Source organism: Geotrypetes seraphini, chromosome 8, assembly GCF_902459505.1.
Source record: "Geotrypetes seraphini chromosome 8, aGeoSer1.1, whole genome shotgun sequence".
NCBI classification, from domain to species: Eukaryota; Metazoa; Chordata; class Amphibia; order Gymnophiona; family Dermophiidae; genus Geotrypetes; species Geotrypetes seraphini.
The window spans coordinates 5,535,824-5,552,643 of record NC_047091.1 but is presented as its reverse complement, the minus strand read 5'-3'; the positions used below and the strand labels follow the sequence as shown (position 1 = coordinate 5,552,643).

The window sequence follows — 16,820 nt, the reverse complement described above, 5'->3', positions numbered from 1 at the left end:
TGCGGCGGCCTTTTACATTGAAAGACACATTAACTAACCAATCACAGTCGGGATTCCTTCGCAAGGCGGCAAGGCTGCTCCGTACAAGAACAAATGAGAAGCTGGCCTGGAAGGGCTGGTCACAAAAGAGCCAATCAGCGAGAAATTCCGCTTTCCAATGACGCACACGAAAAGTGGGCGGGTATTAAGGATACCGGCGTTTTCAGCCCTCCGTCCAATTAGAGTTAACGTTCTAGCACGGGTAGGCGGGAAAAGAGGTATGGACAGCCGGGACAACCAATTGAGATTGCGAGATCCGTTTTATATAAGATTTGCTTGACCGACAAGAGTACAGTAGAGCAGTCGCAAGGGGGTAGTGGCGGTTGACAGGCCGAGGAGCACATGGCATATGACTTACCGTAGCCTCTTTCTCTGGTAACTTTTAAGGGCAAAGCTTCCCACCGGCCGCTGTAACGAAGAAGTTCGTGAGAGGAAAAGAAACGAAAGACCAGCGGCGACGACGTTCTCTCGAAACTTTCTGACGGAAAAGTTTTTTTAATTTTTTTTCTTTTCGCGTGCTCCTCTTTCGGGTAGCTTCCTGTTTTCAGCGCGAGCTTGCCGAGGATAGTTCATATTCTCGTAAAGGAAAAGGCAACTATAGTCCTCGACCGAATTTTTTTTTTTTCCGCTCTGAGAAGACGGTTGAGTGCGCGAGGGAGGGGGGCGTGTGCGTACAGCGGCGTGTGCGACAAAGTGTGTGTGTGTGTGCGTGCGCGCGCTCGCTCGCTCGTTCGTTAGCTCGTAATAAGCCAGAGTTATCCCCAACGGGCCCCCCGCTGCCAGTGCTGTCGTCATGACGTCAACGCTTCCGTCGCCGCCGCAGGTTCCCCTGGAAGACTCGCGCCGCTTCAGCGTGCTCTCTTGGCAGCAGGTGGAGCGGCTGGACGCGATCCTGAACGAGAGCGTGCCCGTGCATGGCCGCGGCAATTTCCCCACGCTCGCCGTGCGCCCTTGGCAGATCGTGCAGGTGGGTGTTGGAGCGAGTGAGTCTCGTGGTGGGGCCTGCGAGAAAGGGCAGTTGCCTTCTAGGATATGGGTTACTTAATGTCTCTTTTTACCCTCTCTATTACTACTACTATTCATTGTTTCTAGAGCGCTACCAGACGCACGCAGCGCTGTACAGAGTCACAAAGAGTAAGAGAACAGTCCCTGCTCTGAAGAGCTTACAATCTAAACAGGCAAGACAGACAAACAGGATGTCATGGATACAGTTAAGGCCATGGGTGTCAAAGTCCCTCCTCGAGGGCTGCAATCCAGGTGGGTTTTCAGGATTTCTTCAGTGAATATTTATGAGATCTATTAGTATACAATGAAAGCAGCGCATGCAAATAGATCTCATGCATAGTCATTTGGGGAAATCCTGAAAACCTGACTGGATTGCAGCCCATAAGGAGAGACTTTAACACCCCTGAGTTAAGGGGAACGGTTAATCGGCTGGCTGGGTTGAAGGGCAGAGGAGTAGAGTTAAGGATTGATTGACAGCTATATCAAAAAGGTGGGTTTGGGGGTTCTTGGTGGCTTTAGTTCAGAGATCTCAAATTCCCTCCTTGAGGGCTGCAATCCAGTTGGGTTTTCAGGATTTCCCCAATGAATATGCATTGAAAGCAGTGCATGCACATAGATCTCATGCATATTCATTGGGGAAATCCTGAAAACCCAACTGGATTGCGGCCCTTGAAGAGGGACTTTGAGATCCCTGCTTTAGTTGTTTCTAAACCTTCCTAATGGTAGAGCTGCTGCCTCTGCACCATGAGGTGGTGCCTCTGTACCTAGAGTTTCTCCTTGTGACCCTGAGCAAGTTTAATTAATCCTTTATTGCCTTGGGTACAAAATAAGTGCCTGTATATATGTAAACTGCATTATACAAGTTCAAGTCCAGTTCCCCTTTCCTTTATGCAATCTTCAGCTGTTGACTTTTTAGTAGCAATCAAGTATTTAAAAAAAAAAAAAAAATGGTCTTAATGTTTCCCCCATACTAAAAATTAGAATCTTTTTAGTGAATCGGGCTAGTTGTTGGGTCATTAATTGGCATGGTAAACTAATAGTATATATCCAGTTCATATTCTGCTGGGTCATAGTTATGTAGATGTCGCTGGAAAATATCCACGTGGTCTGCTTGGCCCCTTTTGTGCTTGCAATCTGTGCTGTGTTCTTGCGTCCCTACATGCTTCTACTATTCTAGGGTTCCTGATTTCTAGCAATTGTTATATCGCTACCTTTTGTCCCATTCATTTTGTGCTTTCTTGCCTTAAGCTTCATACAGAAATCAAATAAATTGAGACCATGGTAACCAGTACATAAATAGTTGAATGTAGCTTGCAATGCAAGTAAAGGTATATAATTACATGTGCATCTTCCAAAAATAGTATACTAACTTAACTTGTCTAGCAAGGTTACAGAAATGACCAGTCACTTCCAAAGAAGAGTCTGGTCATGGGGGAGGGGGTGGTAAAAGGCTTTTATGGTGTATGAGGTAGAAATGAACCTGAACTTTGCCACTTTTGGCATTGGGTTTTGCTAGCTCAGTTATAAATTGTGCCTTGATTTATAAAAAACACTTTTTGTGAATTGGCTTTAATCATTTTGCTTACCTGTTTGTTTCTTGGTTATGGAAGGTGAGGCTAGACTTACAACAAAGCTTCTAAAATAGGCCCACAATTCTCCAAAAGCCTCGGCTCCACTCCCATCTCATGTGGAAATGTTAATCTTCTCAAATGTGGTTTCTCATTGCTCATGAAACACCACTTTTCAGATTGTATCCCTATGAGTTGTCCTTAGAGTATTAGCCTTTTTTCTTATATTGATTTTCTGCTGGATTTCAGAAGTACTGGTTCTTGGGGAGAGGGGAACTTATGATTGGCTACAGTAAAAACAAGAATATACAAACTTGGTACTCTTTAAAACCCTTCATTTTGTTTTTCCATCCCTTGGCCTCTATTTGGCTGAGCTTAAATAACCAAGGAACTGGCAACACTCCTGAATTGTCCTATTCACACCCGGCTTCTATGGAAGATGTTGTCTTTGGAATTGTACTCTTGACTCTCTTCTAAAAAGAATTAACCATGATATGAAGATCCAGTGCAGTTTTTTTTACATCTGCCCTTGTGTTGGAGCTTTAGCATGATTCAAACTTGTTCAGGATAGACAACGAACTCTTGGAAATGGACCTTATTTTTACTACTACTACTTATCATTTCTGTAGCACTATAGACAGTAGTAGTAGTATTTTTAACATGATCTTTTTAATATAATCCCTGGAAATGGCTAGCTTCTTTTGTCCTTGTGATCTGCCTTGAACTGAAAGGCTTTGGTAGGCTACAAATCCAATTAATGTAACGTCTTAATGCGCAAAGGCCTTGTTCTTTACCCTAAATGAGTAGCTTACACATGCTGGCCTGGCACTGCAATTAATCTTCATAGGTTCTTTACCAAGATTGCTTGGATATTTGGAAGCAGAAAATAACAGCCAGCACCCCACCAACACCCCCATTGGAGCCCTTTAAAAATTGGATTTTCTTCAGTGCGATGTGAAGTCCTGCACTCAGTTGTCTGCGCGCCTTTGTCCTCGCGAGCTTTAGACTATGAACCTATCTAACCACTTGATCTGGTATTTTACTAATTATATTTCAAATGAATTTACTATTAGATACCAAGCTGCACTGCAGGATTGACTAGTTGAATGTAGTTTGCTATGCAAATCTTAACTCTTACAGCCAGCATTCATTAATGAAATGAAGGGGAAAGAAATGCTGAATCAGAAGCTAGTATAACCTCAGTGCTGCATAGCGTTCCACTTGCCTTACACAAGCACATTTTTTCCCTTGGGTATTTCAAAGTCCAGATGTCAGAGTTCTTAAATTGAATCCTTAAGATAATGTTTTAATGCCCAGTAAATGAACAGTTGTCTGTATGCAGTTACTGTATTCATCTACTTCTAGGACATCCTATAAAGTTGCTGTTTTGTAGCCTTAAATCGTAAGGAACTTTCTTCCTGGAATTGGCAGTACATGTCAAAATGGTCCAGATTTTAGTTTGCAATAATTATATGCCTATGTAATGCCAATTTAAATAGTTCTAAACTTTTGTGGACTGTGGCCTGATCAAGATTTTTCACTTATGCATACATTTTTCTTACTATAGCCTATATTCATCATAGCCACATGTTGGGTTTTTTTTTAACATCATTGCAAGCCTGGAATGGGCAGCAGTGTATCTACAAATATATTGACTGAGTAGGTGACCTAACTTTTCTATGTACACATTAATCGAAAGGGGGGAAACACTAGTAATGAGGCTTATAGCAATTCCATTAACTCACCTTCAAACTTGTCTAAAGTTTTCCTGGATCGACCTTTGAAATTGGTCTGCATAATATGCATTATCCCAGGTCAAGCAGGCAGCATATTCTCATATGTGGGTGACATCATCCATGGAGCCTGGTATGGACAGTGCAAAAGTGCATCAACACTTTAATAGCTTAAAAGCTTTCAGACTGCCCGCATGTGCAAGTGCCTTCCTGCCAGAGGGCTCACTGTACCTCAGTTCATTTTCCACTGAGCGAAGAAGTTGTGTTTTCTAGTGCTGTGTTGCCTTCTCTCAGCGCATTCAACTGCAAGATTTAATTTCACAAATACTTTCCTTTTGAAGAAGGAAGAATTTTAAAAACCCCAATCTCAGAAAGACTTAATTTTATTTTGTTTTACCTCAGTCCTCTTTTGAGGCCTGGGGTCTCGTTTTTGTGTGTTGCAATTTTTTTCTTTCTCTATAAAAATTGAGTTTGATTTTTGCCGCTCAAATTTTCCCATCCATGTCTAAGACACCAAGCAGGTTTAAAAAATGCTGTCTGTCAGTGGTATATTTCCATAATTGACCTGCACAGCTGGTGTATCCATTGTTTGGGGCCTGAATGTCGGGTGGACTCTTGCATTCATTGTTCTGCTCTTCAGAAACGTGTGCTAAAGACCTGGCGGCTTCAGGAAAAAAATTTTGGCACTGTTATGAAGGAAAGTCTCAATCCTCAGTACTGCTGGTGCCGGCATCAGACATCTCTGTATTCAGGAAGCCTGCTAAGAAGCCATCCACTTCCCAACTGGCATTGCAGGTCTGTTCTGCATAGAGTCCCTTGATGCAGGCCAAACCTTGACTTCAGCATTCTCCTTTTGTACAAGCTATGTCTCCTATTGGGCATGCATCCTCTTCGAGGTCTCCAACCCCTCGACACCCTGCTGCACCATTGATACCCGCTCAGTCTCAGGTGTCGGTGTAGGATCTTTGATCCGCACAAAGAGAGTAGTTTGAACACATCTCCAATCTCACGACCTCATCGGTACCGGCCTAGCCCGAGGATAGCTCACAGGCTGTAGGGTACCGCTTCAGAATCTGCTCCTAAGCGTCGTTCTGCTTCGTATCGACGTTAAAGTCGACATCAACAACTCATCCTAAGAGTGTCCTGCTTCCACAAGGCATCAATGCTCTTGTTTCTGGTGCCGGCAATCTCCATCGGAGCACTGATGTATTTCTTTATACTACAAACCTCACAATATCTCCAATTTATAGGAGCCATACTAGATACCAATCAGTTACGAGCTTATCTTCCTCAACAGAGACAAGACACTATAATTCATCTTTGTGATCAAGTCTCCATTCTGCAAGCACAGCCAGTCAGTCAGAAAGATGAGACTTATAGGTCACCTGGCATCCACAGACCACATTACCCTTTCATGCTGTCCCAGTGATCTCTGGCCTCTTAGTGGTCTCAAGCTTTCACCCCCTTATCCAAGATCAGTCACTTCACCACTTTAAAAATCTCTTCAGTGGTGGATAAACCCTGTCTATCTTTTCAGGGGTCTCCTTTTTCAGGTTCCTACACATCATAAAGTTCTCACCATGGATGCATCCATGTATGCTTGGGGTGCTCACATGGATGGCCTCAAGATGCAAGGTTTTTAGAATTCGCAAAAGAAATTACACATGAACCTTCTAGATTTAAAAGCTCTTGGAAATGCTCATCATTTTTCAAAATACTCTACCCAACCACGTTATCCTAGTTTGAACGGACAACCAAGTCGCGATGTATTATATCAACAAACAGGGCGGTGCAGGCTCTCTCCTCCTTTGTCAAGAAGCCCTATGCATCTGGAATTGGATTCCTCACAACATATTTCTAAAAGCTATATATGTACAAGGGAAACGGAATATCCTGCCCAACAAACTCGACAGATTTCTCCAGCCACACGAGTGGACCCTCAATGCCAGAGTAATCGGTCGCATTTTCCAGTTATGGGAAACTCCTCAGCTAGACCTGTTTGCTTCTCCTCTTAATCACAAGCTGCCTCAATTTTGTTCCAGCAATACTCTCTGCAATGTCTCGAGGCAGATGCATTCCTTCTGGATTGGACAAACAAATTCCTATATGCATTTCCACCAGTCCTCAGAATGGTGGCCCAGACAACCTTGGTTCTCCCTTCTACTTCAGCTGACTGTCAAGGATCCAATTTCACTACAGATCTTTGTCTCTACTCACTCAGTCACAGATCCATGTTACATCCCAATCAGCAGTCTCTACACTTGACAGCTTGGTACCTTTCAATGTAACTTTAACAGACTTTATCTCTCTGATCCTGTTCAAGCCATTATTGCTATATCTAGAAAACCATTTACCTAGCAATGCTATTAACAGAAGTGGACATGTTTTACCTCCTGGTGATCTATTCATCACCAAGAGCCTTCATCCTCTTCACTTTTTCAGTTCTGGATTACCTTCTCCATCTTTTCACTTCTGGCCTCAAAACTACTTCGGTCAGAGTTCACCTCTGTGCTATTAGTGCTTTCTATACTCCTGTCAACGATAAACCTCTGGCCACTCATCCTCTCCTTTCTAGATTTATGAAAGGACTTTTCAACTCCAAACCTCCGTTGAAATCACCTCTAGTTGGTAAGGACTACATAAAGATCCCAGCAAGTTTAGCCTCACTTGGAAAGTGGTTTTTTTGATCGCTATCACTTCTGCTTGTCGAATCAGCGAACTTCAAGCATTGGTTTCTGACCCACCATATACAGTATTTTACCATGACAAGATACTTTTCTGTACTCATCCTAAATTCCTTCTAAAGGTTGTCATGGAACTTCATCTGAATCAATCTATTGTGATTCCAGTCTTCTTTCCAAAGCCTCATTCTCATCTTGGAGAATCAGCTCTTCATACATTGGACTATAAGAGTGCCTTGGCATACTACCTGCAAAGGACTAAACCACACAGGACTTCACCTCAACTATTCATCTCCTTTCATCCCAACAAACTAGGCTGGCCAGTCATCAAGAGAACTTTTTCCATATGGCTAGTGACCTGTATATCTTTCTATGCTCAGGCTGGGTTGCAACTTGAGTGATGTGTTATGGCATACAAAGTTCGAGCAATGGCAGCCTCGGTGGCTTTCTTAATCCACTCCCATTGATGAAATTTGCAAAGCAGCCACTTGGTCCTCAATCCACATTTTCACATCTCACTACACATCTAGAATTCTATTCCAGACGAGATGGTCATTTTGGCCAAGCAGTATTACAGAATCTCTTTTCTTCTTAATGGCCAACTCTCCCTCCGTCCCATTGCAGTAAGCTAAGGAGTCCCATATGTGAGAATATGTTGCTTGCTTGTCCTAGGATAAAACAGTTACTTACTGTAACGGGTGTTATCTGGAGACAGCAAGCAGATATTCTCACATCCTCCCACCTCCCCTGGTTGGCTTCTTAGCTTGCTTACGGAACTGAGGTACCACAAACCCTCAGTCAGTCAGTCGCACATGCGCGGTACAGGCAGTTTGAAAGCTTTTAAGCTCTTAAGTGTCGGTGCACTTTTGCACTGTCTGTAGCAGGCTCTGAAGATGATTTCACCCACATGTGAGAATATCCGCCTGCTGTCTCTGGATAACACCTGTTATGGTAAGTAACTGCTTTATTACTAGGCAGTGGGCAAGTGTTAACCAGTGACACTCGCTGTAGAACCTTGCCCTTTTTAAACCAGTGATCTTGACAGCTAGTATTTATAGAATTAAGTTATTCAGCAAAGTGTTATCTTTTGTATTGCTCAGTTTAGTTCATGTACTACTGAAAATATGGTGTCACAGGTTTTGAGCTCAAAATATGGGTAAGCAGTAGGAGTTCTTATCAAGATAAAGATGAGTATGAGCAGTAGTGAGTTGAAATGGTATATAATTAAATTGTTCAAAGGATTCCTAAAGGCGTCACCACTTTAAACTTGTAAATGATAGCATGTCTGGAGAAGGTAATTAAATTAAAAATGCTGTTTCATAACTGCATTTTTATACCTGTAGTCATACCACCATGGTCTTTGGTCTAGATGTTGCTTTCCTATTTAAGGAGAACTCCCATGGGCCCTTTCTCGAAGCCAGCACTAACTTGTTGCCTTCCTTAATAGGATAAATCAGACCCAACATTGATATTGCTTGTTGCAAGAAAATGAGTTATTCCTTATGCTTTAACTTCAGTGTATGCCAGAGATGCTTCCACTTTTTATCTAATGGAACCTGTTTTCAAAAAGTTGTGTAGAATTTTAGGTTTAACTGATTATAGTGTCTAATAGTCCTGAACGCTAGGACTATGCATCTGAACCTGCAAGTTGCTTTGCAGAATTCTGTCTTGTCATCTTTCTTAACTTCACCTCATTCCTAGAGAGCTACTCCTGCCCCCTCATTTTTTCTGCAAGCAAGTTGCTCAGAAGTGTTTCTGCTCTTTGGTTTTATTACAGTATTTTGGGTATTTTAACTTTGTTCAGTTGGAGGCTCAGTGCCCAGAGGTTCCCACTTCGTGCCTTCTCCCAGGCAGAGGTCCCAACAACTCGCACTGAGGAAGTCTGCTGCCAGCAGGCTCAGCCCTCAGGGACACACAGCTAGCCAATATTTCAGACTAGCAAACTACTGAGGGGGAGTGGTCCTTATAGCATTGAATTGGACACGCAGAGGGACCAGAGTCTCGGACTGCAAGTACAGCTCAGCTCTATCTTCTATCTTGGATCCCAGTGGTTATATATCTGGATTGCTTTGGTCTCATGCCATGGCTCTTGGGTGTGCAACGTTGGAGCGCAAAGGATACCCGAAGGTAATTATTGCGACTTTCCTCAGAGCCAAGAAGCCTTTGACAGCTTTTGTTTACGTGAAGGCATGGGAGACATTTTAACACTGGTGCATGAAAGGAAGGTGGAGCTGATTTAGTGCACCAATCACAGTAGTGCTAGTTTTTCTCCAAGCAGGCCTTGACAAAGGCCTCGGTGGCGTCACTCGGGGTCCAAATAGTGGGCCTCTCGTGCTTCAGAGCCCATGGATGCAAAGCTCCCCTTGCTTCTCATCCAGATTCCTAAAGGGGGCACTAAGGCTCAGACCACTAGTAAAACAAATGTTTCCATTGTGGAACCTTAACATGGTTTGCATGGCCTCAGACAGGCTCTCTAAGTCTGAGCGATTAATGGAGTGAGTATTTTGTATGGGTTTTTTGTTTTTGGGTTTTTTGTTTTAGGGGGGGGGGTGCATAGGGAGAAACAATTCAACTCTCGGGGCCTTTATTCATTCAAGCATAATGTGTTGTGTGTATCTTTTTAGCATGCATTTTGTGTGTAGTAAAAATCCTGTTAGAAGAAAAGTGATTAAACTAAAGAAAAGGTGTCGGTAACTGGACAAACACTACTAGTACATGTACAGCCAATGAAAGTAAATTCTTTGTAGTTCATTTAAGTCTGGCAACACATGATTCAAATAGCTATTTAAATGAAATGCTGAAAACTAAAATGAAGGGTGTGCCTTCATGCTGAATTAAAATTGCTGAAGTAACACCTATGAAATTAGGTGGTTTTCAGTGTTAAAAGCCCTAATGCTGGGAGTTACTGGAAAGCAATATACAAGTCATGGCAGGGAGTTGCAGATTAGAGGTCTGAACGGGGATCGTGGGACTCCCACGGGGACCCCCTCTGGCCCACGGTACTCCCACGGGGATGGAAGGCTTTGGAAGCAGGGTTCGCCCATATAATATAATGGACACGTCAGCCTTAGTAAAAGAGGGGGTTTAAGTTAATTACCTGAACAGAAAACAAAAAAAGGGTTCCACCAAAGAGATTCCACAAGGAAAACAGCAGCTCAAACACAAAAGAAACTGGAATTGATGATCCTGTCGGAAGTAATTGCTGCTTTTTATGGGGACGGGCGGGGATGGAGGGAATTCTTTGTGGGGACGGGCGGGGATGAGTGGGATTTCTGTCCCCGCACAACTCTCTATTGCAGATATGCAGTGGACAATCTGTATCAACAGCAGCTTTTGCTTTTTTTGGCCAAGGAGGGTTTGAGTCTTTGCAAGACCAAATTATGAATTTCTGGATTTTACCATACAAACAAGTCTTCAAGCCCTTTTCTCTAAAATTTACACGGGTAAATAATATTAGAATATTTTTGTTTCTACATGTTTGGTGTAGGCCTCATTATGTAATGGAACATTTCCTATGGTAAATTCTTCAAAACTTGCATGACAAGGAAACTGGAAACAGCGGTAAATTTTTAAAAGGCTACATAGAAATCAAATTTTACTGCCCTCCTTTTTTAAAAAAAAAAAAATCTCAAATTTTAACTTTAAAATTTAGCACTAAAACAAGACGCATCCTAAACCCCGGAAGTTCTTCAATCCCATTTTTCACTCATGGTTCTTAAAATCTTATTTCAGGATTAATTCCTGGTATACAACCAGCTTTAACTTCCTGAAAAGTGAGAACTATACAAGCTGACGATATGATATATTCTCAGTAGTTGCACCTCAAACCTGGAATTCTCTCCCCAAATATATTAGAGATGAAAAAGATATTAGTCATTTCAAAACTAACTTAAAAACCCTTCTGTTTAAAGATGCGTTTACCTCGTATATGGAATAATTGCAGAGCACCAGTCTTTAAAAAAAAAAAAAAAAAAAGTAACCCTCCTAATGTGTTCTCCTTTTATGTTTCTCTCTTTTTAAAATGATTAATATTGTAACCTGATTCCCTCTTCCCTTCCTTCCAGTTGAGTCTGTTGGTCTGTAGGTCAAACCCCCTTTTTATTTTGATTTATTGTTATTATTATTACCTTGTATTTTAATATATGTTCAAATTTGGATTTTATAGTAATTCGCTTAGTGTTTTATTTGTTATCATTCTGTATTTTATTTTACATTCAAATTTGGATTTTATTGTACATCGCTTAGTATTTTATGTATAAGCGATTCATCAAATTTCAAATAAACTTGAAACTGACATTATCACCAAGTATATTACTGTTGCAAAATAACTTTAAAAACCAGAGGAAAACTTGGTCTGTCATTGCAAAAGAAATAGTTGTAAACTTTATAGCTTTCTGCTGACATTAAGTGAAAAGCTACATACAATTCTGTTCTCTATTGAGTAACCAAGGCCAGTCCTACCACTAGGCATCTATTTAGGGCAGTAGAATTCAGGGGAAGGGATGATGGCATGGCACTAGCGCAACTGGCATGATAGAAGCACAGCACTTGGATGCCACCAGCAGCATGGCTGCAGTCCTTTGGACTCAAGGTCTACCACATCCTGCCTCTTCCTCACAGGAAGACAACTGGGGGCAGGATGCAACAGTTTATTCAGGTGTCCAAAGGCCATACACTTTTTTTTTTTTTAAATGCAGCCTTGGATGGAGGTGGTGTGGGAAAGACTGATATACTGCCCTATGGGGAAAGGAAACATGCAGGTAGGTATCAGATACCCTTTGGTCTGTCCTGTGAGTAATTATGGTATTCATCAGATTTTGCTGTGGGCTCTCATTTTGGATGTTTTCAATAGGTATATGCATACTGTGTTGTTTAAATGAGATTAATGGTCCTTTCAACTATTACATCTCTAGTCAAGTACATAGTCCTAACTTGGAACAATGTTTTGGTTCTTATTCCTTTCCTTACTTTTAATTTTTATCTTTGGCAGTGTTTTGAACATGTCTTCTTTTAAATCTACTTAATATAAATGTTTTATGATGCCTTTTACAGTTTCTCCTATAACGAGGTTTTCTTTGTCATAGGTGGTTCGCAGCTGTCTAGAAGCCAAGGGCATTGCTGTTCATAATGTGAGACTCAATGGTTCTGCAGCCAGCCACGTGCTACATCACAACAGTGGACTGGGCTACAAGGATCTTGACCTCATTTTTGTCGTGGATCTGAAGAGTGAAGATTCATTTCAGATGGTGAAAGATGTGGTCTTGGACTGCCTCCTGGATTTCCTGCCAGAAGGTGTTAACAAGGATAAGATAACTCCTATGACTTTGAAAGAAGCCTATGTACAGAAACTTGTAAAAGTGTGCACAGAGACAGATCGTTGGAGTCTTATTTCTCTCTCTAACAACAGTGGAAAGAATGTAGAGCTCAAATTTGTGGACTCGTTAAGGCGGCAGTTTGAGTTTAGTGTGGATTCCTTCCAGATTATTCTGGACTCTCTGTTGCTGTTTACCGAGTGTTCAGAAAATCCCATGTCTGAGAACTTCCACCCTACAGTCACTGGGGAAAGCGTGTATGGTGACTTTGAGGAAGCAATGGATCATCTGAAAAATCGAATCATTGCCACCCGAAATCCTGAAGAGATCCGTGGTGGTGGACTCCTGAAATATTGTAATCTTCTTGTGAGAGGATTTAAACCAAAATCTGAGGCTGACATGAAGGCTTTGCAGAGGTATATGTGCTCCAGATACTTCATAGACTTTCCTGATATTGGAGAGCAGCAGAGAAAACTGGAGTGCTATCTGCAGAATCACTTTGTAGGAATGGAGAGCAAAAGATATGACTGCCTAATGACTCTGCACAGAGTGGTGAATGAAAGTACAGTCTGCCTAATGGGGCATGAAAGGAGACAAACACTTAATCTTATTGCCATGCTAGCCATTGGGGTATTATCTGAGCAAAGTATTATCCCTACAGCAACTAATGTGACGTGTTATTACCAACCAGCACCATATGCCAGTGAAATAAATTACAACTATTACGTTACTCATGTGCAACCCCTTCTACCATGCAATCACTCCTACCCAACGTGGCTGCCTTGTAACTGAGCCCATTGGCCACCATGCACAGCTGGTCTAGATTTTGATCTGGAAAAAATTTCCAAAGCTGCCAGAAGTAAAATGAAGGGAAAAATTTTCCCCTTCAAGATTATTAATGTGATTATTGAAATTAATTCTCTGCTGAAATAGTTGTCTGGATTTCTCCATGAAGAATCATTTTCCTCTGAATGGGATAATTGGGAAAAGGGAGGGATGCAAGATAGTGACCCCTGACCTAAATTCATTTGAATGTCTTCAATATATGGACTTCATAGGATGAGTTGGTGCATGAAAAGGATTTTATGAACGAGATGCTGCCAGTGGTAGATCATGTTTTGAAGGACCAAATTAAATGTCTTAAAGAAGTGCCTGTAACAGTTAAAATAAGTTGTATTAGCTTTGCTTTTATTTTTTTTTTTAACTGCTAGCCCTTTGGGATGTCTATAATGTTAAGTGTTTAAAAAGTGGGGGGGAAGAGACAAGACTTGTCAAAACCATTTCTATTTAAAATGAGACCTTGATAGTAAGTAAGATAGTATTCATGTATCAAATGGACCTGAAAATTCCAAAGTGGTCATGTACGGAAGATAAGCTGCTGGTTCTACTTAGCTGTAGACTGGTATCTTGTTCCCAATGTGTGAGCCACCTGCACTTTGCAAATGATGCTAGAGGACCTTAAATCAAAGTAAATCCAGAGTGGGTTTTTTCACTGTTTATTTACTCGGCACTGAAGTAAGATGGTGCTGAAAGTGAACAATGACAGTTCATGCCAGCTAGCATTAGTATAACCTAACCCAGTGATTCTCAACTATGTCCTGGTGGACCCCCAGCCATTCAGGTTTTCAGGATATTTCTAATGAATATACATTAAAACACACACAAAGTGTGAGGCTTAATGATGCAGTTTCCTCAAATATCACTTAACCAAAAACTCAGTTGCTTCTGCACCCATTCTTTCAACATACATATATTTAATTTTATAAAGTACAAAACCTTAATAGTTTCTTTAATACATCTTTATTACAAAAACATAAAATGCAATATTATAAATGCTAAAATTTAAACATTATAAATTTTGGATTGCTCTTATATAATTCTTTCTACCATGCAGTGGAAGTCCACTGAAGCTCAAAGTACTGTAACTTCTTGCACTGTAGTTGAGAGAAATGGTGCTTACTGACCAGTGAGGATTGTTTGGACACCATTTCTCTCAACTACAGTGCAAGAAGTTACAGTACTTTGAGCTTCAGTGGACTTCCACTGCATGGTAGAAAGAGAATTATATAAGAGCAATCCAAAATTTATAATGTTTAAATTTTAGCATTTATAATTTATTTAAAAGATTTCTAACCCACTTAAACCTAAATGGCTTTCAAAATACAAACATAATTATGAGAGAACATACAAAATGGAGAAATACAAAGCAAACTCATCTAAAATGTGCATAATTAGTATCCCAGCCTTTAGTGTAGGCTACATATTGCATTTTGTCATTGTGGTTGGTCATTTCAGTACCAGTAAATGTCTAGAAAGTAATTTTGTAATAAAGATACTATTAAGGTTCTGTACTTCATATGTATGTTGAAGGAATTGGTGTAGCAGCTATACTTGTAATGAGTAACTGAGCTTTTTATTAGTGGTAACGAATATGCATGAGGCATTTGGATGCATGTCTCTTCCTCCGTTATATGCAAATCTCTCTTGCATATTAGGGATAATCTGAAAACCCAACTGGCTGAGGGTCCCTCAGGACAGGGTCAAGAACCACTGGCCGCAAGCCATTTGTTCAAAGTTAAGTTCTTCCATTACCTCTACCAAATCCCTTACATTACCTCTACCAAATCAAATCAACCTATCTGAAAATATACTGTTAACCAGCAGTTAATATGTTGTCATCTTGTTAATAGACTTGTACCACAGTAACTGAGTTGGGGGAGGGGGAAGAAGTTCCCCCCCACAGGTTCTTTTACTATTTATGGAGGTTGAACTCTCTCATCCACTAGTCCTCTGAACAGGTCCTGGGTATCTGTCTAAAACAATTCTTTAGTCTTGATGAAGCAAGTCTGTGTTAGGTTTTTGATTGTAAGGTAAGCTTTGGGAGTATCAAGAGGTGTTTCATTTAATATTTATCATTTAGGGCTTGGGTGTAACTTCATTATGCACTGACTTTGAAGCTACTGTATCAAAGAAGCAGAACTAGTTATGCTCCAATTTTTAATTTGATAGCATTTGTCTTTTTTTAACTACCTTCTCTTCAAATCCCTGTATTGGACTTCATCCATTATCTTTATTTTAAGGGATGGATAACAGGGGTTTAGTTGTCCTTGGAGTAAAATGTTGCCTGTAATGTAAATATTAACTTTGATAAATATATGTATCGGCAATCCTGGGAGTGGCAGCCTCCAGGTCTCTTGTAAAGGTACAGGGTGATGGAAGAAACCTGACTATCCAAAGAGCTTGAATCTACTTGATTAAAACCCCAGCAGTGATACAAGTGTCTGTCATTTTTTTTAATATATATTTTCTCTTTATGCAAATACTAACCAAATTGAAGCACATTGCTTTAATCACAGATTAGAAAAAATTCATCTAGGAAATCATATCCAAAACAATTTCTCAATCTTCTGTTCACAGTAGCTGGGTCTGAGGTGATGTGGGACTGATGAAAATAGTAAATAGCAGAATCATCTGATCATTCTAAACACAGCTTCCCTGCTTGAAAGCATGCTTTGAAACCTTCTGCTTGAGGTCATCAGCGACTAAGTACACTTCTTTAACCCAAATTTCTATCCTTTTTCTTACAGCTTGTAACAAAGTATTGTTTTTTGGGGTTTGTTTATTTTTAAAATAGGGGTGGGGGAGAAGAAGGTATTTGCAAGTTGTCAGGTTTTACATGCTGTAGTGTTCTTTATGAAACAAAACAAATAAAAATAAAAAAAAACCCAAACTATATATATTGTTTTGTTTGTTTTATTTTATACATTGTTTTGTTTTATTTATTTATTTTTTTATATATTTTTGTTGTGTTTCATAAAGAACACTACAGCATGTAAAACCTGACAACTTGCAAATATTAAATGTGCAATTATGGATGCCCTATGCAGGCAGCAATAGAATTTTAATTTTGCTGCTTAAATGCAAGGAGTGAAAAATGTAAGTGACTTTCTGAAAGTAAATAGACTAATCCATTCATTTGTATCTTTAGTAAAAGTGGTATAGATAAGTTACAAATGTACCTGACTCTAAGCTGTAGATTACATGTGCAGCTTTCTTGAATGGGGGAGGGGGATGATATTTTGAATCTGTTTAGTGATAATTCTAGTCTAGAGTAAAATGAAGTTCTGTGTTAAGATGAATACGAATGTTTTGTGCTATATACTTAAAGCTGCTTTTCCTGCTTTAATGAAGGCAATAATCCTTTTTCTTATATTTTAAGAACTATAATACCTAATTAACAAAAGAGTTAGTTTAGTCTTGTTAGAGTAGTTTATTACAATATTAGCATGTATATATAGTCTTAACCCTATTAAACACATGCCTTAAGAACATAAGAATAACCTTACTGGGTCAGACCAATGGTCCCTTTAGCCCAGTATTCAGTCTTCACGGAGGCCAATTCAAGTCTCAAGTACCTGGCCAAAACCCAAATAGTAGCAGCATTCCGTGCCACCGATCTAAGGCAAGCAGTGGCTTTCCCTA

The 16,820-nt window shown here is 40.4% G+C and overlaps 1 protein-coding gene across 1 annotated transcript; it reads left to right on the top strand.

The window, feature by feature from the left end:
- The first annotated feature begins 306 nt into the window (after positions 1–306).
- Positions 307–15,610, top strand: TENT5B (terminal nucleotidyltransferase 5B). Its single transcript, XM_033956302.1, has 2 exons — positions 307–1,006; positions 12,111–15,610. Exons 1-2 carry the CDS (start codon positions 833–835, stop codon positions 13,128–13,130), a joined length of 1,194 nt encoding a protein of 397 aa, XP_033812193.1. The 5' UTR covers positions 307–832; the 3' UTR covers positions 13,131–15,610.
- The last annotated feature ends 1,210 nt before the right edge of the window (positions 15,611–16,820 follow it).